The sequence below is a fragment of the Anguilla rostrata genome, chromosome 1, assembly GCF_018555375.3.
Source record: "Anguilla rostrata isolate EN2019 chromosome 1, ASM1855537v3, whole genome shotgun sequence".
Classification (NCBI taxonomy): domain Eukaryota; kingdom Metazoa; phylum Chordata; class Actinopteri; order Anguilliformes; family Anguillidae; genus Anguilla; species Anguilla rostrata.
This window is the reverse complement of record NC_057933.1, coordinates 45,154,679-45,180,635: the sequence shown is the minus strand read 5'-3', so window position 1 is coordinate 45,180,635 and position 25,957 is coordinate 45,154,679. Positions and strand designations below refer to the sequence as shown.

The 25,957-nt window shown below is 44.1% G+C and overlaps 1 protein-coding gene across 39 annotated transcripts in view; it reads right to left on the bottom strand.

The window, feature by feature from the left end:
• Window positions 1–25,957, bottom strand: part of rims2a (regulating synaptic membrane exocytosis 2a) — a 251,613-nt gene that overhangs the window by 199,132 nt on the left and 26,524 nt on the right. For 26 of the 39 annotated variants that reach the window (XM_064308375.1, XM_064308452.1, XM_064308208.1 and 23 more), the window contains exons 3-6: window positions 15,115–15,147; window positions 14,512–14,598; window positions 2,831–3,041; window positions 81–92 (exon numbers count right to left, since the gene is read on the bottom strand). In XM_064308375.1, coding sequence (XP_064164445.1) covers window positions 81–92; window positions 2,831–3,041; window positions 14,512–14,598; window positions 15,115–15,147 — 343 coding nt within the window. The remainder of the gene's footprint in view (window positions 1–80; window positions 93–2,830; window positions 3,042–14,511; window positions 14,599–15,114; window positions 15,148–25,957) is intronic. The other 13 variants (XM_064308223.1, XM_064308336.1, XM_064308584.1 and 10 more) reach the window with 4 other exon arrangements.

Below are 25,957 nucleotides of genomic sequence, written 5' to 3'. Positions count from 1 at the left end.
GTCAAACACAGAATGCAGTGAGAAAAGCATATCATGTCACAGCTTGGCAAAGATAGTCAATAGAAGAAAAAGATGCTAACCACTTTTTCCTCCTGTTGCATTTTCCAGGAAGCAGGTGGGAAGCATGCACAGAGGGGAGAGAGCAGAGATCATTCATTTCATTAACACTGCCTTTCACACCACACACCTTCAGTACAGACTATGGAAATGATCAAGATACTACATGATGCTTAGTTTAGCTCAAAAATACCGATGGTAAAATTTTTAGCAACGGGATACCATGTGCAACAATCAGAAAGAAATTATGTGGGGATTAGATGATAGTTGTGGTGACAGGCTCCCCCTTGTGGTTACGCTGAGAACCAAATGTAAAACTGCCTTTACAGCAGTGGTAACCAACCCTATTCCTGGAGATACACCATCCTGTAGGTTTTCATTCACGCATTAACAAAGCACACCTCATTCAACAGCTAGAGATCTTGTTGCACTGCTAATTAGTAATGCTAATGAGTCATGTGTGCCAAATTAGAGATGAAATGAAAACCTACAGGATGGTTGATCTCCAGGAATAGGGTTGGTTACCACAGATTTAGAGGATTCTTTTTTACTTCATGCATTATAGTAAGCAGCCAGCAAGATGACGCATTAAAAAAACTATGTAATTATCTTTTTCAAACCCAGACATCTTGAACATTCATTCAAATAAATAAATAAATTGATAGAATCATGACAAAGAACTGTGGCACATCGCAGTCCCTGCTTTTGTCTTCCTGTCATAACCCACAATTATTCAGGCTATTTATATTTGAGACAAAAGAAATTACATTCTTGCGTGATGTCAAGGTTGCAAACTTGTAGCACATTCAAATTAAAAGGTTGTTCTTGACAAATGACCTTTTTCAAGTAATCTTACTCACTTCAAAATGCATGGTGTTTGTGTGTGCACAGTAAGGCATAATCTAATTAGCAGGTCTTTCTGAAAGCATGACATTTTTATCTGTAGTGTGGAATCAGTAATTAGACTGGCCGAAAAAATCTGCTGCCATTATCTACATTGTAGTGCTGCACTAGGCCTGTAGTGCAGCCATATTCAGTTTCTGTTTGTTTTTGGGTTTTGCCTTCAGTCACATCTTCAGAAAGTGAAACACATATTCCGTTTGATTCAGGTCAGGTGATTGACTTGGCCAATCAAGAACATCCCACTTTTAGGCCCTGAAAACTCCTAGGCTGCTTCAGCAGTATGTTTGGGATCATTGTACTGCTGCAACGTGAAGAGCCGTCCAGTGAGTTTGGAGCCATTTTTTTGGATCTGAACAGATAAGGTGTTTCTGTACACTTCAGAATTAATCCTGCAGTCACATCATCACTGAAGAGAAGTGAAACAGTTCCAGTGGCAGCCTTACATGTCGAAGCCATAGCACTACCTCCATCATTATTAACAGATGAGGTGGTATGCTTTGGACCATGAACAGTTCCTCTCTATGACCACACTTTCCTTTTTCCATGACTTTTGTTCCGGCTAATACCCATCTCTTCATAAGACTAAAACTCCAGAATGTCCAGAGTTCCTTAATGTGCTTTGTTGCATGCTCTAACCTAGTCATTCTGTTCCTGAGGCTTATCAGTGGTTCACATATGCCAACAAACCCTCTGAGGTTATGTTCGTGTAGTCTTCTCTTTATGGTCATCTTTAATACATCCATGCCTATATCCAGGAGAGTGTTTGTAATTTTTTTTCCCATGTTTCTAAGTATTCTTTGCTCAGCCACTACAGTGTTCTTCCATGGTTTACCTGATGATCATTTGCTATTGCTGAGCTTGCCAGTGCATTCTTGCTTCCTAACAAAGTATTAAACAATTAATTTTGAAACACCAAATATTTTGACTATGTCTCTGATTGACTAATTCTGATTTTTCATGCTGTCCTGCTTTGCTAGCATTGACATGTCTTTGGTCCTCATGTTCAGAGACAACAGCAACAAACTCCAAATGCAAATGCAAAACATAGAATCAACTATAGTCATTCGGTTAGCTTGTGCATGAATGAATAATGCAATGACACATAGGTAGCCAAGAAACAGCTGAGAAGCTAATTGTCCAATTTCCTCTGTTCCCCTAAAATAGGGGGGCTATGTATAAAAAGAGCTATCATTCCTACAAGTTATATCCCATATGGATGTAAATACCATCGAATTAAAGCTGACAGTCTGCATTTTGACCTCATAGGCATAGTTTAATTTCAAATCCTAGTTGCTGGAATACAGAGCCAAAACCACAAAATATTGATTCACTGTCCAATTTGTAATTCATGCACATATAGTATGTAGCGGAGGTAGCTCAGCTAGTTAACTAGTAAGCGCAGTGAGGTGCAGTAAAGCTAAGACCTTGGAGCAGGTTACTGTGACAACACCTTCTGAAGAAAATAACAACATTGCCATCAGCTAGGGGCAATATCACCTTTAGATGACAGGTAACGCGTTTGTCTTGAAGTCTTTGGGGAAGCGAGAGACACGGGTTCTAATCTCACCTTGGGCAAGAGCTTCTGACTTGTTAAATATATACAAACATATATGTATAAACACATTAAAAGATTGGACTACAAGGCACACACTGCTTGATAAATGCGGCATACTATCCATCCAATCTCAATATCAACTCCTAACATTAGGCCAGTAGTTCAGCTTAGATTTTGGCATCACAAATTATAACCGGTAGCCTGTAGGTTCTTTCGCTGTGTGTTCTTACATACTTATTCTTATGCGTGCACACAGTGTGCGCGAGTGCATGTGCAGGCACACGCGTGCTTCTGCATGCGTCCCGGTGGGCCTACCTTATTTGACCGCAGAGGCACTCGACCTCCGCACCGTGCACAGAATTTCGTTTGGCAATATGAACAGACGTGACCGCAGCCGTCGGCGAACTTGGTCTTGTGGCAGATTCCGCAAGTGGGCGCCTCCCCCTTCTGCTCCAGCGTCAGCTGCGACTCGTCCCCCATCTTCTTCACCTGCTCCTTGTACATCTCAAACTGCTGGTGCAACCTCCTGCAGGGGTTCCAGAGAGCAGAGTCAGAAAGGGCAGCAGCTATGCATCTGCATTGGATTTTACTCCTCAGGAAGATGCCATTTTACTCCTTAGATTAGCCGAGCTCGAATAGCTACCAGCCAAATTGTATACACTTTGGAATTGTGATTTTCTCAATAAATGTACTGTAGGCCTACTTTTCCCAATCAATACATACCATATAAGAGCATAAGAATTTTCAGTACTGCACATATATACACGACATTAACTGATTGCATATAATGAGAAAACATCATAATCTGCTCTCATTATAGCTACAGTTAGACAATATTTGTTTTCACCTTTTCCAGTCAGAAACCATGTTTCACCAGTAAAACTAGGTGAGGAGGAGGTAACTGTATTGAACTTGTGGCTTCCCTGAACCAGGGCTGTAGAGATGCCAGGGAACACGTGCAATAGTCAAAATGCTGGGCTGTGGCCATTTATGGTTATGGGCTTGAATCCCAGAGAGGACTCCAATGCTATGTAATTGAGCAATGCTGTTTAACCCACTTCTCCAGAACTATAAGCGTGCAACAGGATTATTGCAAACATGTTATGCTACAAGCGGTAAGCACGAAGAGCCAGGTCATTGTTTTGATGCCATTTTGTGCCATTTCCTCCATAATTGCACAATCATGCTCACACAGTAAAGCGCATTGCATCCCCTCTGCTGTTGGTTCAGGGGGGCTGAAAAGGTGCAAGTGTTCTCCAAAGCACGCGATGTGACCGCTGCTTTTCATTTCGCGCCACGGCAGACATCTTGGGCTCGCACAGGCATAAATGGGGGGGAGACAGCACGCAAACCGCAAGCGAGCGATTGAACAGTGGGGCTCACTGACCCCAGCCAACTGAAACCCTCCCTCCCTGGGTGACACTAGTGCCAGTCAGCACTGGAACGGTCCAGGTTCAATACCAGTGCATTAGGTTCATGTGACTTTTTTTGTGAATATATTTTATTTTCTATAACACACTCAAAAGAATGACATGGCGCCTAACTGTGATAGCATACATGACAGTGGGGGAAGTAAATAAGTTTGTTCATTAAAAGGGGAGGGTATGCGATTAATGGTGACACCTGCCTGAGCAAACAGCCTGATCCTGAAACAGACCTAAGTTAAATACCTTATTTGGAATATTTTTATTTAAATTAAACATTTCAAATAAAGTATTCACCCTGTGTCTATCCTTAAATTATACATTTCAACCAGCTCTCTCATCGATAAACTGTTCAGTCACAAACTGTTAATCGGCAACACTGTTTGTCACATGTTCCCAGGAAAGCAGTCTAGGTCATCATCCAACTTGTTTTTCAGTATTAGAATATATGTATCCATACCTGATTTTTAAAAACTTTTGGATAAGAGAAAATTGCTATTCTCATTATCCAGGCCTTAATTCCCAGGATGCTGCACATAATAACTTTCTACATTCTTAAGATGTTATATTATCATTTAAAAGGTTATATAAGGCTAGAATCATAAATTAGGTCCTAAACCAGCTATTTTATTTCCACATCTTCAGATTTGGTACATTAAGTGTCTAGAGTTCAGCCTTGCTGGCAGGGCTATCCATCGGCCACCCTCTTCCACATGTCCATGTCAAGTATTCATAATGCCACAGGGACTTCTGAGATTCGACAGAGACGCTGGTGCGCTTTGCTAGACTGCAACACTTCAGTCAATCCAGCAGAGCTGAGCCTTCTATGGTTTACAGGAACAGAGAGAATGGAGTGGTGTCTTCCTGTCACATGATCACAGCAGGGCACCACCACACTTCCAGTTTTGTCTATCCGTAATTTTTCAGCTTTTGTGGATTTTCCACCACAAAAGTTTACCAGATTGGCCATCACTCCAAATACCAGAGCTCCATTCGAAACAAAACGATTTAGAAAGGAGCACATCGAGTGCTTATTTTTCTTACATAAGGTAACCGAGCGATAGCATATTTGGAGAAAAAACTGCCTAAAGACAATCAACAATGTTGTCTGACAGTAATACTGAGAATATCAAATCATAATTTTAAAGATACCTTTTGGATTTTAGATGCTTGCTCATTCGAATTTGGCATGCAAGTTCTTGTACGTGCATAATCATTTTTGAATACTTAGTGGGACTGTTACCGAAGACACCACCAGTGGAAAATTACATTTAGAGGTAAATTTCAGAACGCAAACATTGAAATGATACAAATATGCCAGCATGACAAGGTATTACACATGGAATTTTTTAAATATGATTCAGAATTAAGGATTGCCACATTAAATGTGTGTTCACATGGAACGATTAAGTGAGCAGGACTGTCCCGTCAAAAAATGCCAACACGCATTGCACTTATCCCACGCTTAACGCACCCTTACCCTAATATCACTTAGGAGGAACCAAGTGTATCCCAAAATTCATCATGGTCTGGAGTTCAAAGAGTCTTACCAAGTCAGCAAGATGATGGGGAAAAAAACATTCCAATATACATTCCAGCACATAATGGTCCATATATACAGTAAGTCCATATGTCCAATATAAATTACAATGTGTTTGCATTATTTGTACTAAGGTTAGCCACCTATTGGTATTTTGCTAGATAGCCAACATTCATGCTAAGTAAAAGCTTTTGCCACGAACACGTCTCGTCAATAAGGGTGTCCCAATGTGCAGAGAAAATCCTCAGAACACTGCCGTTTTCATGCCTACTTGGACACTGTGACTAATTAGTGGAAATGCGTAACACAAGTAGCCACTTGGCTGAGTACAAAACCCACAGGTGTGAGTAATGGGACAAGCTCACTGTCTATATGCTAACCAGATGGCTGGCATCATATCCTTATTGGCCTCTGTACTCGTCTGGGACCTCTCCTCTGGCTGCCACCTCGGAAGTGCCAAGCAGGTCGCCTCGGGCCTTCACAAGGTTACCTTCAGCGGCAGCGAGGTCTGGACCGTCCAGCGGCAGAGCTCGTACTGCCAGTAGCTGCTCTGAGGAGTCGGCATTCACACTCACACATCCACTGATTGCAAAGTGTATCACGGCTAACGTGCTAATGCTGTCAGGCCAGAGGACCTGCTGCACAGACACGTGGGGGGGGGGGGGGGTGCCCAGCATCTGCACATCAGGCTGCTTCATGCGGTCCACACTGACATTTTAAAGTTCCTTCGCTTCTTTAAAAGCCCTGATTGGATCAGCACCCAAATACATCTCCAACATTTACATTTATTATCAGCCAATCGGAACACTGAGATCTGCTAAAGAAAAGCTCTTGTGTGTACCAAAAGGATTCTTGACTGTGTATGCAACAAAACTATGGAGCAGTTTAACACCAGAAATAAGAGAAGCTTCATTCATTGCTCATTTTAAGTCTCGGCAGGAAACATTCTTGTTTCAGATGGCTTTAATGCAATTGCTGTTTTTATTTATTCAATTTTTTATGCATTTTCACATGCATTATTTATTTGATGTATTTTTTATTCCACTGTGATACTGCTTGTTGCCTTATATGAAAGGTGCTCTATAAATACATTTTATTAATAATAATATTAGAGAGATATCCATGCATCACATTATTTGACAAAACTTATAAACAGGAGAGACAGGGTTGGGGATCGTGCCTTCTCAGTTTATTCCTTGTACAGTATACTCCACAGTGTATTTTATTTTACTCATCCTGATCAAGTTTTCCTCCATCACCCAAACAGAACCCTACAGTCACAGGATCCAACTTTACCCAGAACTTTAAAGCATTTCAGCTTCAGGGATTCCAAGCTCGGAAAAGACCTTCCTCAGATAGAAACCATATTGAGCTTTAAGATGCAAAATTGACCTTTTAGTCTCTTGCTCAACACACATCCACTACATTAAAAATCTACTCTACTTGAGTCCTGCCTTAAAATTGAATGTAAGGATGTTAAGCGCTTTATCAAGCGCTTACATGAGCCTCTCATTCCCAGAGCAGTGGGTAGGGGTTAGTGTCTGCCAGGCATTTGACATGCAGGGGTTGACCGCAACCCGATGCCAGACAATCTCTTACTCTAGCTTGTCTATATTGCATGAGAAATGTATAAACATCAATTGTGAAATCTATTGAAACTACTGTATGTGTAAACGGTGCTACACAGAAATAAATATTTACTGAGAGATTATGTAAGGTGGTAAATTCTGAAAGCTCTCTGATGCTCCTGTTATAGGTATGAATACATGTAAACTCAACTCCCCAGTCTACTGGATGCTGTATTTGAGATGCTAACATTCAGAACAGCACAACACTAAAAAATAGCTCACCCAGCCATGGCCAACCTGAACTGCACTCTCCCTTACCAAGTCCCAACAAAAACCGCATTTTACCCTCCTTTACCCAGCCATGACCGTTACTGGACCATGCCTCATTGTCCAACATCCAGTGCGGCTGCCATCTTCTTAGTCAATGGGTCTGTCACTAACAGTTCAAGAGATTACTGTTGCAAACAGAATCTCAGTGCACTAATCTTGCAGTACTGACCTACACTCATAGAAAAGGTCAGTAAGTCCTGTCTGTCTCTACTTCCCTGTCAGCCCCGGGTCTTACAGTGTTGCATGTCACCTGTCATTCTAAAAGAAATTTAAATATTAAAGCTGTAAACTAAAGCACACTGTCTCAGTGTCTGGAGGTCTGAAATCTTCTTCAATGGCCATTACATTTCTTAACATCTGACACAGGAGAACGCACTCACGGCTTGTCTGGAAGGTGGAAGCACAAATTCAAGGAATTGTTGTTTCCCCTTAAAAAGCATAAACCTCAACCTCATGTTGTCATTTAAAAGAGCCCCTGAGTATCTGAAAGAGGCGAGTATCAGGTGAGCTTGCCTCCCTTAATTCCACTTTCTCAGGTTCCCCAGCCGTTTAATGAATCATTTGCACCTGTGTGTCTATTTCAGGTCTGGTGTAAGACAATAGGCCAAATCTCTGAATCCGCACGCTTCTCAGTAAAGATGGGCTCAGTGAGGCCCGGGCAGCTTGGCCCTCTTCGCCGAACGGCACACAAAACCAGCCCAGTTTACCGCTGAGCCTCCATATTGAATTTATAAAGTACGATAATACCTCAGCAACGCAGATAATATTTCTGACAGATGGGTCATGTAACCTTATTTGCATGTGCCAGAACAGCTAAGAGTTCAGAAGCAAGTTCTTCTACTGTTACACCAGAAGGACACCTGTGTGCGCGTGTGTGTGTGTGTGTGTGTGTGACAGCTCCCAGGTTACAGTCCAGACCCACCAACCCAATTTGACCGGAACCGGGAAGAAACCGGAGGGGCGGTCGACTGAGACGTAGCCTCTGACCCTTGCGTTGACGCCCATGCATTTTGTATGACAGCGGTCAATCCGCCGTCGCCCTGGGAACCGAACACTGGGCTGACTTCGACGTATCGCCATCGGAATGGATCGGGCCGGCGTATCCCCTGCAACATTCATCAGGCCGCTGAATTATTAAGCTCCGCGATCCTTTTACCGCCGGCCGCGGCGCGGGGAGGAGAGCGCGCCGCTTCCCTTTCCCCCGCCGGCGGACCCGCTGCACCCGATCGCCATGGGAACGGAGCGCCGCGCTCGGGATCGGAACGCGAGGCGCACCGAACGCTGTCGCTAAATCACACCGACCTCTGATAGTCAAGGATCATCTGAAGAGCCAAGCAGCGCAGTCACCTGCCTAATATATCTCTCCCCTCTCATCATTAATGTTCTGTACCTTATGTATTCTGAATAATAAAAATAATAATAATAATAATAATAATAATAATAATAATATTTTTAATAATAAATGTGGTCCTGTTCTCTTTGTACTTCCATTTGTAATGGCAAAATGTAATCGCAGGTCTGTTGGTCCTATGGTTTGCCCTTGCTTTAATTAAACACTAGCGTGTGCCTCCTCCATGATGTACACAGCAACCTTCTGCTCCTGTCTGCTCTGTAGACCCTCAGCTGTGCTGCACTGCACAATCACTGCCCCAGACTGCACCACTTACACAGCTGCCAAAACTGTCATAGAGTGCAGGCCCCCCATTGGACAGAGGAGCCGCTGTACACCAATGAGAGAGGGCACAGCCAATTACTGGCCTATTAACAATCGTACTGCAGTTTACACTCACTCTAGTGGAAGAGATTCTGTTGACCTTCAGTAGATAACAAGCAGGTGGGCTTTTCCATACAACAACCAGATCACATGTAATACAGTCAATAAACAAGAAGGAAATCAATACACAAAATAATATTTTGCTAAAACTTTAAATCGATTATTTGAATATTCATCCAATCAGAGGATGAGTTGAGGGGGGAGGAGTTGTTGGATTCCTCATCTTTTAAACTACAAGCTACCTGAAAAGAAATCCCCAATTAACAATGGCACTACAATCATTTACATTTCACTCCAAGGCTGAGAAAAAAGGATACAGACAGATAACTGAAGAACAGAGAGAAGCACGGCACCAAGAAAGAAGTGTACTGCTTGCTCAGAATCAGAAGAGCAACCCGTTTCAAGCAGGAGACCCCAGGGACTCCAGGCAGCTCAGTTCATACAGGTGTTCACCACAAACGCAGGCAGGGTCTTACAATCACAGGTCCGAGTGATTCCTATGTTCTTTGGTAACTTTAATGAAGAGCACCCAGTGGCAGGATGCAATTTAAATCAGCCAATCAGCTGCACTGGACAACAGTCTACCGGCTGTCATTAGTGAAGGACACACCTCCGCTCCACTTGGAATTGGCCCTCCTGCAGTACTGCATGTTCTGTAGCCTGAGAAATAAAGGGTTGCTAGCTTCACGTGTCAGGCTCATAACCATAACCTTGCGGTATTATGTATAATGGATATATCTCGTTTTGGAACCAAACTCTTCAGTTGTACATTCCTTTTCCAGATGCTCTACAGAGAGAGCTGGGACAACTGGCCTGCAGGTCAGGGCTAAAGAGGAGCGGATGGGATTAGGCCGCAGTGCTCCTTGCACAGTTACAGCCAGTGACTCCACAGGTAGCAGTGATGATTACAAATAGGGAAGGCGAAAAAAATAAGTATCAAAATAGGGGGCCTGACAGATGCTGTCTAGGCACAGAAGGCCTGCGAAACAGCCATGACCCGCTCCCTCGTGCTGGGAGAGGTGCGTAACCTAAACTCCCAACCCCTCCGAGACTCACTGAGCATCCCAGATCAGATGCGAAATGTCTGGACACCGTCCAGCATCAGAGGGCAGCTGGTGTACGAGGCGCACAGCAGCATCCCCGCACTGAACCGGGAGGTGAGAAAACTGATATTTAATCATGCTCCGCCTCCCCCCCCCTCTCTGCTCTGCTCTCTGGCACCCATAGCTAACCCCTACTACACTAGAGGTGTAGGTAAGCCATATGCCTCAGTGCATTCTGGGAAACATGAGATCCTCCCTCCACCCATGCGGTCATGGACATCACTTCTCAGTCTTCAGTGAGGTAAAGGTGGTGTCTCCTTGCCTTGGGCTATAAATAAGCATCCTTGTAAACAGAGTTGGTCGCAAGATTCTAAAAGTTACTGTACTTATTAGTAAATATATAATTTATTATTGTTAGATATTACTTTTATTTATCTTTGTCACTCCTTTTTGGAATTGCCTCCAATTTCAGCTATTATTACAAATGGCAGAAATAAAATAATTTACCTGCAGTTATTCATCCTGAGATATTGTCCCTATGCAACACAGTATTCAAGTTTTCAAGTTATTTATTCTACACCTTAATTTTAAAGATCTATTGAATCATTTTACTCTATTTAATTATAATATTCTTGTTTAAACCAAGCACTTTATTGGTTTAGTGTTGTCCAGCTCTAATGAATGAACAAGGAGTTATCAACTTGTTTCTTCCAAACATTCCATAGGAAGACCATAGACATTTTGCACATTGAGCTTTGTACCATTATAAAAATCACCAGAATTGATTGACAGATACTGATTCAATTAAGTGTTAGCACATAAATATGTCCTCTTATCTCTCATGCACAACTTCAAACTCAGCTAGCAAACACAGAACTGTACATGTGACTCACCCATCTAACCTGTTTATTTCTGTCATCTACAGGTCCCCTGGGAAATTTTCTGGAAGAGCTTGACATCCTGCTCAGCTCCTTCCCTGAGAATGGTGCCCCCCTCATCCTCCTCGGAGACTTCAATATTCACCTTGAAGCCTCCCAGTCTGCAGCCTTCCTTCCACTACTCCACTCCTTCGACCTCTCCCTCCAGCACTCTCCCCCAACCCACAAGGCTGGCAACCTCCTCGACCTCGTATTTTTGAGGAACACCACCTGCACTGGCCTAAACGTCACCCCTCTCCATACCTCTGACCATCATTTTGTTTCCTTCTCACTCCCCCTTCCCTCCCACCCACACCCCTTCTCTCCACCCAGCCCTACTGTCTCTGTCCGCCGTAACCTGTGCGCCCTTTCTCCCTCCTCTCTTGCCCCTTGTGTCACTGCCTCCCTCCCCCCTCTTGATGTCTTCTCTGCCCTTCCCTCTGACTCGGCCTCTGACACCCTGCTATCATCACTCTCCACTGCCATTAATACCCTCTGTCCTCTTGTCTCCAGGCCCACACGCCCATCTCCTCCATGCCCGTGGCTGACTGACGTTCTGCGATCTTCCAGGACTGCCCTGCGTGCAGCAGAGCGGAACTGGAAGAAGTCTAGAATGCCAACGGACCTCTCTGCCTACCAGTCCCTACTGAACTCCTTCTCCTCAGCAGTTGCCACTGCCAAGGCAACATACTACCACTCTAAAATACACAAATCTATTGCTAACCCCAGGCAACTGTTTTCAATTTTCTCCTCTCTCCTCAGTAAACCCTCACCTCCAACTCAGACCTCCCTTACTGCTGAAGACTTGGCAGCCTTCTTCGAAGCAAAGGTCACACTCATCCGCAGCTCCCTTGACCCTCCCGACTCCCCACCCTTCCCTCCCCCCATCCCCTCTATGACCCTCCCCACATTCTCCACCTTCTCCCCACTCTCTCTCCCTGATGTCTCCCAACTCTTGCTCTCCCACCGTCCCACCACCTGTGCCCTTGATCCCCTCCCCTCTACCCTCCTCCAGCTGATCTCACCAGAGATCATCCCCTTCATCGCCCACCTGATTAACTCCTCCCTGACTTCTGGCACCTTCCCGTCATCTTTCAAAAGAGCCCACATCACCCCCATTCTGAAGAAACCAACACTGGACCCCTGCCTCACCCAGAACTACAGACCGGTATCCCTTCTTCCATTCCTATCTAAAACTCTCGAACGTGCTGCGTCTAACCAACTTTCCTCTTTTCTTTCTAAGCATAACCTCCAAGACCCTCAGCAGTCTGGTTTCAGACCCGGTCACTCGACGGAGACTGCCCTGCTCTCCGTCACTGAGTCTCTCCACGCAGCACACGCAGCATCCCGTTCATCTGTCCTAATTCTTCTTGACCTCTCAGCTGCCTTCGACACCGTTGACCATCCTACACTTCTGTCTTCCCTGACAGAATTGGGAATTTGCGGACCAGCCCTCAACTGGATTGCGTCCTATCTCTCCGGCCGCTCCTTCCAGGTTGCCTGGGCCGGTGCAGTATCAGCTCCTCGTCCCCTCACAACTGGGGTCCCTCAGGGCTCTGTCCTTGGTCCCCTCCTCTTTTCTCTGTATACTAGGTCCCTTGGCCCTGTTATTGCCGCCCATGGCATGTCATATCATCTCTATGCAGATGATATTCAACTTTTCTACTCTTTCTCTCCCACAGACACTCAGGTCTCCGATCGCATATCCGCCTGCCTGAGTGACATCCAGAGCTGGATGACCAAACACCAGCTCAAGCTCAACACAAGCAAAACGGAACTTCTCCATATTCCTTCTCTTACCTCTCCCACTTCTCATCTGCCCATTTCTTTAGGAGACACTCCCCTACACCCTTCGCAGAGTGCCCGAAATCTTGGAGTTGTGCTGGACAACAGGCTGTCACTCTCTGAGAATATCGCGGCAACCACCCGGTCGTGCAGGTTCATCCTGTACAATATCCGCAGAATAAGACCACTCCTCACCAATTATTCCACACAGCTCCTGGTCCAGGCCATGATACTGTCACGTCTGGACTACTGCAACTCCCTCCTGGCTGGCCTCCCAGCATCAGCCACCAGACCCCTTCAGCTCATCCAGAATGCAGCAGCACGTCTGGTTTACAACCTCCCTCGTGACTCCCACGTCACTCCCCTCCTCATCTCCCTCCACTGGCTACCAGTGCAAGCTCGCATCCGGTTTAAGACACTGGTGCTTGCTTTCCAAGCAGTCAAGGGGTCAGCTCCTGGTTATCTGCAGAAGATGATCAGACCCTACAAGCCGGCCAGATCGCTCCGATCGGCTACTACAGGGCGGCTGATTCCTCCCCCAACACGAGCAGCAACAAGGTCTCGACTCTTTGCAGTTCTGGCCCCACGATGGTGGAACGATCTTCCAGTGGAGGTCAGAACAGCAGAGTGTCTGAGCACCTTCAAACGGAAACTCAAGACGCACCTCTTCTCTGTGTACCTCTCTCCTCTTCCCTAAACCCCCTCCCATAACTATTAAAAAAAAAAAAAAAAAAAATTTTTGGTTCAGACTATCTTGTCTCTCCTTAATGTATGCTATCATAGTAAAGGCTTTTTATCTGCATTTTGTTCAATGGACTTAAGTGGACTTGATCCTGAGTTTGGTTACACTGTTGTAAGTCGCTCTGGATAAGAGCGTCAGCTAAATGCCTATAATGTAATGTAATGTAATGTAATGTAGAACCCATTCAAAATGCTTCCAATCAATGAAATTGAAAAATGAGACATTCTTGGTGATTTATAGAGAATAAATATTACATGAGTAAATGGTAAATGGACTGCATTTATATAGCACTTTTATCCAAAGCGCTTCACAATTGATGCCTCTCATTTGCCAGAGCAGTTAGGGATTAGGTGTCTTGCTCAAGGACACTTCGACATGCCCAGGGCGGGGTTTTAACCGGCAACCCTCCGACTGCTAGACAATCGGTCTTACCTCCTGAGCTATGTCGCCCCTATGTCGCCCCATGAGGACTTTGACTTCCCTTCAACATACATGATATGGCGTATAGAGTTTGAATTTTGAACATACCAAATACTTAAAAGCATTGCGTCTCTTCACATGGGATTCACACGTTCACATGAAACATTTATATCCAGGATATACATCCACATATAGGACAGGCTGTGGATTAAATTCCTTACTAGAACATTCAAATAGTTAATTTTCACAACACTGAAAATATCGTTGTACTCACAATCTGTAATCAAAATGTGAAGAAACAGTACATATATTTGAGGTCCACTTTTCAACAGACACTACAGACTACAGGGGACGTAACCGGCAGGCTGACACACACTGCCCCCTTGTGGACGGTATACAGAAACACGGGGGGAAATGTCACACAGGGTTTTTTGGAAGGGGTCTTTTACTTACGTCTCAGGCTGCTTCTCATTTTGGGAGCTTTGCTGGGGTTGAAGAACGCTATTTACCAGATCAGTGATACCGCTAAACGGAAACCACCTGTTTAAATAAGCACACAACGTGACCCGTCAGACACCAACGCTGGCTCTCAGATCACAACCACAGCAGCAACAGTCATGCCAGTCACAGCAGAGCTGGTAAAGACTCCAGCGTCGGTGCTGATGGTTACAATAGGGACATCGACAACAACAGTGAAAGCAACAGAAATAGAGAGACTCGTAGGGAAACAAGAAGTCTGTTATCAAGGGAGGGAAGTTACAGCCAATGAACATGGGAACTGCCTCAGAGGTCCAGCCAATAGGAATGTGAGGAAGTGCATCCAGCCCACATGGGGATGGAGACAGAAGCCAGACAAAGCTCTCTTACTAGCCAATCAAAAGCAGATGACACACGGAAGGGTCGGGCAGGTATCGGGGTGCAGTGGGCTGGGGGAGGGTTGGGTTGATGATGCCCCTCCCCCCCTTCCAGTTACGAGGTAGCCACAGGACGCACAGGGTACTGAGCGAGAAGAACACGTGACAAACCCTACAGCACTCTGGGAAATGCATTACTTACTGTGGCGGCTGAGGCTTTTGTTCTTCCTTGACCCTAAAAAGATAAGTTGGCACAGCTCAGTGCAAACACAATGCAAAAGGATGAACAAAAACAGTTAAAAGGCAATAAATCATAAAGGCAATCATGACAAAAATAACAGTGATGATGCTGATGATGATAATAATAATAATAATAATAATAATAATAATAATAAATCATAACATTAAGAATGACATTAACAGTGAAATTAAATATTAAATAATTATGATTGATATTGTAGCTTCATTTCCGCTAGTGGCATATCGTGAATTACTGGATTCATAGAATATTAATTTTGCACTACAGAAATTCCCAGCAAGATGGACAAATGTATGTGTGACTGGGAAACACTGCAGACTCTGAAGATCTCAGACCCACATCATCAGAGAAGCTATGCTCCTCTCAGCCTAGGGAACAATTCCCAGCTCAGAATACACCAACGACAGCAAAGCCCTTCAGCTCATTCTGCTGATCAATATCTTTACTCAGCATGCTGACCGCTGCCAGCTTCTTCGCATTATGCACGTTTTCATTTGAGGATACATATGTCACTCATATTTTGGCTACACTGTTCTCTGATACTGGATGTAATCTCTCTCTCACTCTCTCTCAACGTAGCAATGAACTTTTTCACTCTCTTTTTCTTTAAATCTGTAAATGTAATTTATTTCAACAAATAATAATAATAATAATTATTATTAGTAGTATTATAATATAATAATAATAATTATAACAATAATAATAATAAACCAAAATGTTTCAGTAAAGTGCCCATTTCGTCTTTAATTTCTCCCTCAGTACTTGTAACAGTTATATCCTACTGTGTATCACTAATCAGAGCCCTTGTGACCAGACAGTGATGAGCTCCTGTGCTTTTTAACACTGCCCCCTTGTGATCTGAACATGAACACATAGAAAGAGTTATTCCACAAACCGTAACTCTTGAAGTCATGGAGTACATACAAATAAATAAATAAATAAATAAATAAAATCTAAGTTAAAGGATTCATCTGAAAACTATGGGTGCAAAGATAGATAAAACTGTGCATTTCATACAAGACAAAACTGAAAATTGTTCTTGGTTAAGGAAAATAATTGTTGGTTGTGGGGACAGAATGAAAAGTGACACAAGTGATAAATGAAAAGTGATAAATCGTTTTTTCTATATCGAGTCCTTCCTTCTGAAATGGTGACAGTCCTCCCATCCCAATCCACCCCTTTCATGCGGCTTCATGAGCTCATGGAAGCTTTAATGGGATTAGTGACGCTTCAGCCAATCAGTTAGACAGTTTAAAGTCGCTGACCCCAATTCTTAATACAACTCCAAAAGCAAAGATTAGCGATCCACTGGCGACTCACCAGTCTGCCTCAGTACGCAAACGAGCAGAGGGCATGAAGGTCAGAGCCAGGTCAATATGGGGCAGCGCAGTTTTTTTTTTTTTTTTTAACAAACTCACACATAACTGTGAGAGACAAAACGAACCACAGATTCTTTAGTGACACCAGATACTCAGCCCTAGCAGTCCATCCGTCCTTTCTGCCTCTGAACTAGAGGAGATTCCAGTTGGTAACAGGACAATCAACTGGTATCAATCAATCGATCAATCAATCTTTATTGACTGTGCTTTCTCACACCCCTTAAAAGGATAGTTCACTTGCTGGGAATTTTATATTATTTCAGTTTTAGTGTATTGTTTAAATTGGCCGAGATAGTTTTGTGTGTGATGAAGGATATTTTAGATTTTTAGAGTTTCTGATGACATGCCCACTTTACAATCGCAGGTACAGGTGCATTCTGGGTTTAGTAGTCTAAAGCAAGAACACTTCAAGTAACTCCAGAGCACCTTGTACAATGTCATTGTACCAGAGGCCAGATGTATGTATTTTAGGATTTTCTTCAAAAACTGACATTCAATATTATATGTGGTTGGAATGATTTGTATCACTTGTGTAATCTGAGACCATTGCGCTCAATGAAAGCAGTACTTGGCATGATATAAAAATGTATATTATATTTCTAATTGTGAGTAAAATTATTCTGGACACATGTATTCTGGTCACTGTGGAAGTATAATGGTGCTGTACAAACTGCTTCGGAGATACCTGAAGTCTATTTTCTTTCTTTAGACAACAAAATCCCCAAATACTCCTATATCTGCTATCGTGAAGCTTGCAGGTCATCATAAACTATCCAAACTATTCTTCATTGCACACAAAAAATTTCTTGACCAATTGAACATAAACCAAAATTGAAATAATATGAAAGAAAAAAAAACCCAAGATAGTGAACTAACTCTCATTTTACCAAATTTTCAGAAGCTGCATTGGTTGGAATGTTTCAGCCCCAGTGGAAGGGATACAGAGTGTTCAGTGTTAAGAATGCAGAGCTGTATATCTGGTTGGTCTATAGAACCTGTGGTACAATGTCTCAGGTGACTGCTCAAATGCAATGCAGGCCTTTGGAGCAGAAAGAGGGAGAGGTTTGCCAGAAACAAATGGGGGAGCTGAGCCTGATGCACAAGGCAGCTTCACAGTGGGTGGTCCCTGGGGAAGTAAATTTTACCTAATAAATTAATGAATCTGTCTCTCAGAACCACTCTCAGCATGAATGGAGTGACCTCGCCTTTGGGGACTGGATGTTACCCTTGTGCGCCTGCAGGATATGTCCACAAGGTGGCAGTAAATGAAAGCAATTGCCAGAGTAGAATACCCAGGACCCGTTTTCATAGTGACTCAGAGTAGGCGTGCTGATCTAGCATCAGGTTTCCCTAGTACTTATCCAAAAGTTATTCATTATGATCAGAAAGATTAAAAGAAGAAGAAAGAAAGATCCTGCTGTTGTATATTTTATGAATAAACAAGTGGCCAGAACAGTCAAAGCACAGTGTATTTTTACAGCGTTAAGTTGTAACATAAAACTGTTGAATCACTTCTGAAACTACAGCAGTGTATTATAATAACTTTACTCTTTACAGATGACAAGAAATGGCACTGTGTGGTGTGTCTAACCAGGACCAACAACCAAACTCAAAACATTTATTCTGGTGCTAGACTGAGTTGTTGTATGGTAATCTATTATTCAGCCAGGAAACAAAAAATTATCATACCTGTATTTTCCACTGCATACTAAACAATGACCAGAAAGACCTGACCAAGGATTTTCTGACTCATTTGTATTGGGTTCATTTATTTTTACCCACAGGCTCAATACATTTACAACCTTGAGAGGAAGTGAAGAAACAAACTGAAGCACTTTGTGATCCTAACACTTTTTATGCAGTTTATTTTGAGTGATTTTTCTTAATTTTCTAAAAAGATTTAAGGGGGGGGGGGGGTGGAATTCAGCATTTGTGAGGCCAATCTAAACTATCACCTCTAAGCTACGCTTAATGTCCTTTTAATAGTTGATGTTAACATGACAACTACATGGAAAAAATACATACACTTCTTCAACATACTTCAATCAACAGCTAATTAAAACAGCAAAAAATACTCATAAACAAGTGACCACAGTAGCAATAAACAAGTGAAAATAAACCTGTGCTGATGCAAATATATTGCAAGCTAAACCATAAATAGAAATATTACTATATATTAATCATTACAGGGGCCTTAAAGACCATATTTGCAATACCTCATAAATCTCATTGACCAATAATCTATCAGGCAAGGCATTTCCTTTGCCACTTTTGCAAAAGAACACTGTCTGGTTACAGTCGATTTCCAAACTGTAACCAAAATCTAACATCATACGACATATGAAAATGCTAAATAATTTAGCCACTTAACAGACACTTTTAGCCAAAGCAACTTCCAAAAGTGCATACCCCCCCAACACGTCACTATACCTACAAATCAGAAAAGGGTAAGAATATCATCCAGAGAACAGAAAACAGAAAAAAAATCCAAAGGTCAAATAAGTTGTACACAGAACCCTTCAAATAACATCCGTACTCATCAGAAGGACAGAGGGGAGTGTATTTGTATTCACCTAACCGCTGTCTTCGGCCGAGCAGACCTTTCAAAGCCACAACGCAAGCGGTTTCTTCAAAAAGTCCCTTATCCATCCCGGCCCAAATCAAAGCCTCAAAGAGTAAATCTCTCTGCAAATTGGGCCCGGGTATGAATTTGCATAATCAGCTGTAAAGTCAGCAGGCTCCTGCACAATCATTGTTCTATTTATAGAGCAACTCTGGTTAAATTAAATTTCAACTGCTAAAAGTTAAATACCTCACCGAGGCTGAATGCGTACCTGAGTAGCAGAGTATTAATAGTTCAAATTAAGGTAGGGAAGTATCTCTGTCTTGCCATTATGTTCAATGACATGAAATTAGTATTTCCCCAGTTTACACAAACATTTTCCCATACTGCACTCATTAAAGGAAAGTGCATTTTACTTCCACTTTAAGTCTTCCATCCTTACCATTAACAAGCAAGTTTCAGCTGTTTACCTTCACAGTAAAATATCTTGCAACAAAAGTTGTTACCAAAAGTGGTAATGACATTATGTTAGAATTCTTTGCCTTCAAAAGTGATGCTAACATTCGAACTAACAACTACCCAAACACCTTAGTTGCCTTGCTGATTTCTTTGTCAAGTGAATGTAAAATGGCTGTGGTGTGGGGATGGCTGGTTTAAGCAGCCACACCTGCCCTGGGTCAAGCTAATTAGACCAGGCTAGTTAGATAATTGGTTATTAATCAGATAATTGGCCAGGCTAATTGGACCCGGGAGCAGGAGTGGCTGCACCTGTGTGTAGTGAGGTAATCAGTGCGCACAGGTTAAATCTGCCATCTCCACTCACATGGGGGAGCTTCTCTGTCATGACAGTGTTTTAGATCTGCTCACTTGGCTGTAACACCTTGCCAAACCCTCGTAAATAAATGTGGACTATTTGAACATCATCTCCCTGTGTCTCTGTGCTGGAGGGCCCCTTGGAAAGCCACTTCGGTGGCCTGTGGCAGGCGTGTTTGTCACAATGGCAAAAGTAAATATTTCTGATTAGATTCGACACAAGATAATTCAATTGCATAAGGAAGGTGAAACTCAAAGGAAAATAAGTGAAAAAACAGGAGTTTAGCGCTTGCACTTGCTTCAGATCTGAAGAAATCCACAGGTGTTTCTGTCAATCTTTCCACTGTGAGCAGACAACTCAATGCCATGGGTCTGAAAGGATGTGTAGCTATCAAAACACCACTACTGAGAAAAGGAAATAAACAAAAGAGAAGAAAATTGCACTAGTGCACCGAAACTGGACACCTAAGAGTGGAGTAAGGTTTTATGAACCGATGAGTCTAAATCTGAGATTTTTATAAGTAGGTGAAGGCAGTATATACATCCCCGAAGCAATGAAAGACTCTTGTAGCCATGTCTACAGCCATCAGGCAAACATGGTGGAGGATCAATGCAAATTTGGGGTTGCATAACAACATCTGGAGTTGGTGATTTGGTTCTGATTGAAGGCATTGTGAATGCTGATAAATACAAACAAATCTTAACACATCATGCCATACCCTCTGGACAACGTTGGATCGGGAGCAAATTAATTCTGCAGCAAGATAATGACCCCCAGCACACTGCTAAGAAGATCAAGCAGCTGGTGTCCTCAGAACAATGGACTGGCCACCCCACAGTCCAGATCTCAACATCATTTAAATGTGTTTGGGACCACTTGGATCGAGAGAAGCAGAAAATCCATCAACTTCTAAGAAACTTCTAAGCTTTTTTGGAGCTGCAAATTAAAAAAAAAAAAAAGAACTCAAAGCAACCTTCCCAGAAAGAACGGAAGCTGTAATAAAGGCAAAGGGTGGACACGCTAAATACTGAAAGATAAAGTATATTTGCTATAGTACAAAATTCTAGAGGTTTATGTAATTTCATGTTAAGTATATGTTTGCTGCAATATTTTCTGACACTGAGAAATAAATAACTTGCACTTAATGGCTGTTTGCACTGGAAAGTAAATAAAAGAAAGGGTTGTCTCTAACTTTTGCACAGTACTGTGCATTTCACTGCGCAATTGTATGTAAAACAAGGACAAAATGCATGCCAGCATCCCCCCTCCCCCAGGCCCAGCTGGAACACCCAACACAATAATTACCACCTGCTCACCATCCTGAGAGAGAGGAAGGCACAAACTGACAGGCTCACACACAGAGTAGCAAACAGCCCTCCACAGCATCCACTGATATCGAGACAGGTCTTCAGAAGAAGAGCTGAAACCTAGCCATACAGTTCCACATGCTGTATATCATCAGCAGTCTCCATCTGAAAGTATTTCGAGTCACTAAACGCATTCAGGTTATGTTTATGGCCAGTCACCGCTTAATGGAACTCTTTGGTACTTTTATCACCTAGGGGGAGCTGCTTATTCAGGCGTTGGATGAATGACTGAGGGACGCTCTCTTTCTAGGAATGTTTTGTCAGAGCCAAAGATTTAAAATATATTGCAGCTCGACAGTTCCTTGGCCAAAGGCACTAGCCATTACCCTGTGACATTAACCAATAAGCATAAAGCCAGCCATAATCATCCAGAGTGAGTGGTGTTTCGGGGAAAGGGGAAGAGGCTTGCTTTTGTGAATATAAGCAAAACATCTTTGTTAAAACCTGAGCTGTCAATCACAAGCAGTGAGATCAGGAGAGTTGAGAGAAACTGACTTGCGTCTTCGCCAGCAAAATTCTAGTTCTTTCACATGCCATATTATCCGATGAGAACAAATGCTGCTGATACATTAATATAGATTAGCAGTTGTGCTATAGCTGCTCTGTGCAGTATATTTATAATATAATTAGGTCTACAAAGTATTTCAGGTCAATCAAAGACATCAGTTGCTTTTGTCTCATTCAGATGACGTGACGCATCACATCCACCTAGTCTCTTTCACTCTTTATCTCTCTTTTCCCCTTCACCGGGCTCCTCTTCCTCAGTGCGTCACACGCTACGCAGCCTTGGCAGAGCAACAGCAGCACATCAATGAGACAGCCACACGACGGACCCAAAATTATCACGTCCCCGTGGTAACGAGGATTCCGACGTGTCATCTTCACGTCTGCGGGATCCCACCGCAGTCAACGTGCCCCTGATGGCTTCTAATGGGCTAAATAAGCAGCACCGCACTGTCGCTACCCGTCACTCAGCTTAGGCGGGTGGAGATTTGTGGCGTTTCCCCACCATGAATAGAAGCCTTTCACAATCCCACACACACAGCTGGAAATAATGCTACCTTAGACTTATAAACACTTGCATTTCTTCTTAGCGCCCTGCTTGTCTGAGACTGAAGCGAAAGCCAGGACATTACCGGTGTCTTAAAGAAGGATTCAGGAGTGGAAGTTTCCGAACAAGTCAAACGTAATTATCTAAGCTAGGCTAAACCATTTCCCCCACCCCTCAAAGAGAAATCCCAGGTAGGCGAAGAGTTTCTACCAGTCGGCCGTTCACTGCCTACGGCTTTCTCTCTTTTCAAGCCTTCCCTGTTTAGAGGGAGGCTGAGGACACTGCATAACTGAATAACAACACATCACACTCCAGGACTATAAATATAAGATCACAAACTGTAGATTTTAAGCCTGAATTATCACATCATTTCTTACACAGTGAAAAAACATTTATCAGCAAGCATTCCTCATTTCAACACCAGAAACTCATTCTACATCAGGGTATCCCCTTGACTGAAATCTGAAACCGTGACACTGACAGACAGGCATCCCTAATCTCTGTACATCAGACAGGGAAACGCAACCACAGGGGTTGGTGAATGTATTCGTACAGTTTAGCAGTGCATTTAAACACAACTAGGTAATCAAACCATTGTTTGATTTTTTTCGCAACAAGAATCTCCCTTCATTTGTCTCCGGGAACCAACACAGAGGAACAATAGTCACTCTGTAAGATCACTACGTAAGGAAAAGAGCCTTATTTGGCTTCACAATAAAACAGCCTGGATTAGTACCAGTAGCCAAGTACAGTTTGTACAAAAGGGATAATGTGAAATCATTGTGAGAGTTTTATCCAATGTTTGATAAAAAAAAAATAAAAAAAATTAAATTGTCATAGAATGCTTCCCAATGTTGCTGTATTGTAGCACAATATCTGCCAAAAAAATACCCATTTCTGTAGCACATGCATTGACCCTCTTGCCACTGGCCACAGCCCAGCTAACAGCCAGGGGCCCTCTGTCCCTTATGTTTAGCCTCTAGTGAGTGCTTAAGTCCTAGATCAGGTAGGATGATAGCAGATAGCGGATACACACAATAGAACTGTGGTAACCAACTCCGTCCGGTAGATCTCCAGGAACAATTCAAGCCTAACTGACACACTTGACTCTACTAATTAGCCACTCAACGAAATCTCTAGCTGTTGAATGAGGTGTGCTTTGTTAGGGTTGAAATGAAACCCTACAGGATGGTAGATCTCCAGGAACAGGGTTGGTTACCACTGCTATAGAATGTCCTGAAGGAGCCTTTACCAAATCCTGGTTGTGGACTGTGGTGTGGGGATGGCTGGTTTAAGCAGCCACACCTGCCCTGGGTCAAGCTAATTAGACCTGGCCAATTGGATAATTGGTGAAGAATTAGATAATTGGCCAGGCTAATTGGACCCAGGAACAGGAGTGGCTGCACCTGTGCGTAGTGAGGTAATCACTGCGCACAGGTTAAATCTGCCATCCCCACCCACACCAGGAGCTCTCTGTCATGACAGGGTTTTTACATCTGCTCATTTGGCTGTTACCATCTTGCCAAACCCTCGTGGAATAAATGTGGACTGTCTGAACATCTTCTCCCTGTGTCTCTGTGCTGGAGGGCCCCAAAGAAAGCCACTTCGGTGGCCTGTGGCAGGCGTGTTTGCCACAGTGGCGCCCAACGTGGGGCTCCTCCGGCACAGCAAAGAGGCACAGGAGGGCCAGCCAGGAAGCACACTGGAGGAGGGGCGGCTGAGGTGTTCCCGACAGGGCTTCGGGCGGATCCTCCGGGCCAAGAATGGGGAGCGGAAGATGACCAGGGAGGGGAAGGAGGCAATCCTCAGCTGGGACGCTGAGGAGCTGCACCTGGCCGAGGAGGCAGGTCAGCGACGGGCGGTGCACGAGAGGTGGTCGCACCGTGAGCTGGACTTGGCCGGGAAGGCGGGTCAGCCACGGGCGGCGCACGAGCGGTGGCCGCGCCGTTTTGCTTCCTTTCTCGTCCGTTTGGTCATTTTTAGTTCTTTGTTTTGGCCTGGTTGGTTTGCCCGGAGCCCATGAGGGGATAAGCCTGCAGCCGCCCGCCAGCAGAGCCGACTGGCGGCCACCACAGCCACGAGGGTTCCTGGTCCCCAGCACCACAAGGCCAGTCCACCAGCCCAGCCACCCCACCACAGCCCCTGGAACAGCCCAAGCCGGTGACGCCCCCACCAGCCAGCAGAGCAGCCCAGGGCTTCCCGTGCTCCAGGAGGGAGGAGGAAGAAGGGCTGCCTTGTCGTCCGAAGGAGGGTCACCGCATGTACTGGACTGTTCCGGGGCCACCCACCCTGACTTTTTTTTTTAATTTTTTAGCGTGTTTGGAGTTTTGTTTTTGTTTGTCTTTGGCTTTGTTGGGAGTGTGGGGGTGGGGGTGGGGGTGGGGGTGGGGGGAGTAGGCTTCGGCCAGGGATTCTCCCTGGCCTCAGTTTGGCGTTGGGGGTATGTGGTGTGGGGATGGCTGGTTTAAGCAGCCACACCTGCCCTGGGTCAAGCTAATTAGACCTGGCCAATTGGATAATTGGCCAGGCTAATTGGACCCAGGAACAGGAGTGGCTGCACCTGTGCGTAGTGAGGTAATCACTGCGCACAGGTTAAATCTGCCATCCCCACCCACACCAGGCAGCTCTCTGTCATGACAGGGTTTAACATCTGCTCATTTGGCTATACCATCTTGCCAAACCCTCGTGGAATAAATGTGGACTGTCTGAACATCTTCTCCCTGTGTCTCTGTGCTGGAGGGCCCTAAAGAAAGCCACTTCGGTGGCCTGTGGCAGGCGTGTTTGCCACATGGACATTCACAGCCCAAATGGTTTCCATCTCTTTAATCAACAAATGACCTCAGAGCTTTTAAGGTGCATCATGCATCTCAGGACTTGATTTTTCTTGATCAGAAAAAAAGACCATAGAACTGTGGCCCGTCGTGGACAGGATTCGAGAGCTGTGCTGTAGATCAGGGATTGTCAGCCCTGCTCTTGGAGAGTCACATGGTGGTCAGGTTTTGTTGTTAATCAGCACTTATCTTATCAACTACAACGGTAGATTACACAGTCAACTTACCTAACCTGATTCTAAATTGGTTGCTGCTTCTAAGTCAAGACATACTAGATAAGTAAGACAGAGGTTTAAATATGGGCTAAGCAGCCTCCTGAGCCTCAGTGAAGACCAGAGACTCATGTCCCCTACAGGGGACAAAAATGAATTGCCAGGCCTTGGGAGGATAAAGCACAAACTTTCCGTCACAGCACATGACCAGCCAAACCACGTCAGAAATTAAAGCCAGATCTACAGAGCACTGCCTGTGATGTGCTACTTGCAATGTGCTGTCAGGGGTGCATTAAGCTTGCTTTAGATATCTCTCTCTGATGACATCTGGCAACCTGTGCGCACCTGGTGAGTTGCGAGGGTGCATTCACGCAGCGGTAACACGATGATCCCCGGCCCACACTTCCCCCGGTCAGCCGCTACGGATTCCAGCCATAGTCAGGTCATGACATAACCCCGACTCACATTACTGACACGGTTATATGACACTTCATTCACTGCAGATAATCTCAGACAAAGCAGAAGCGCGGGTGTGTTCTGTGATAATCACGCGCGGCTCAAAGGCCCAT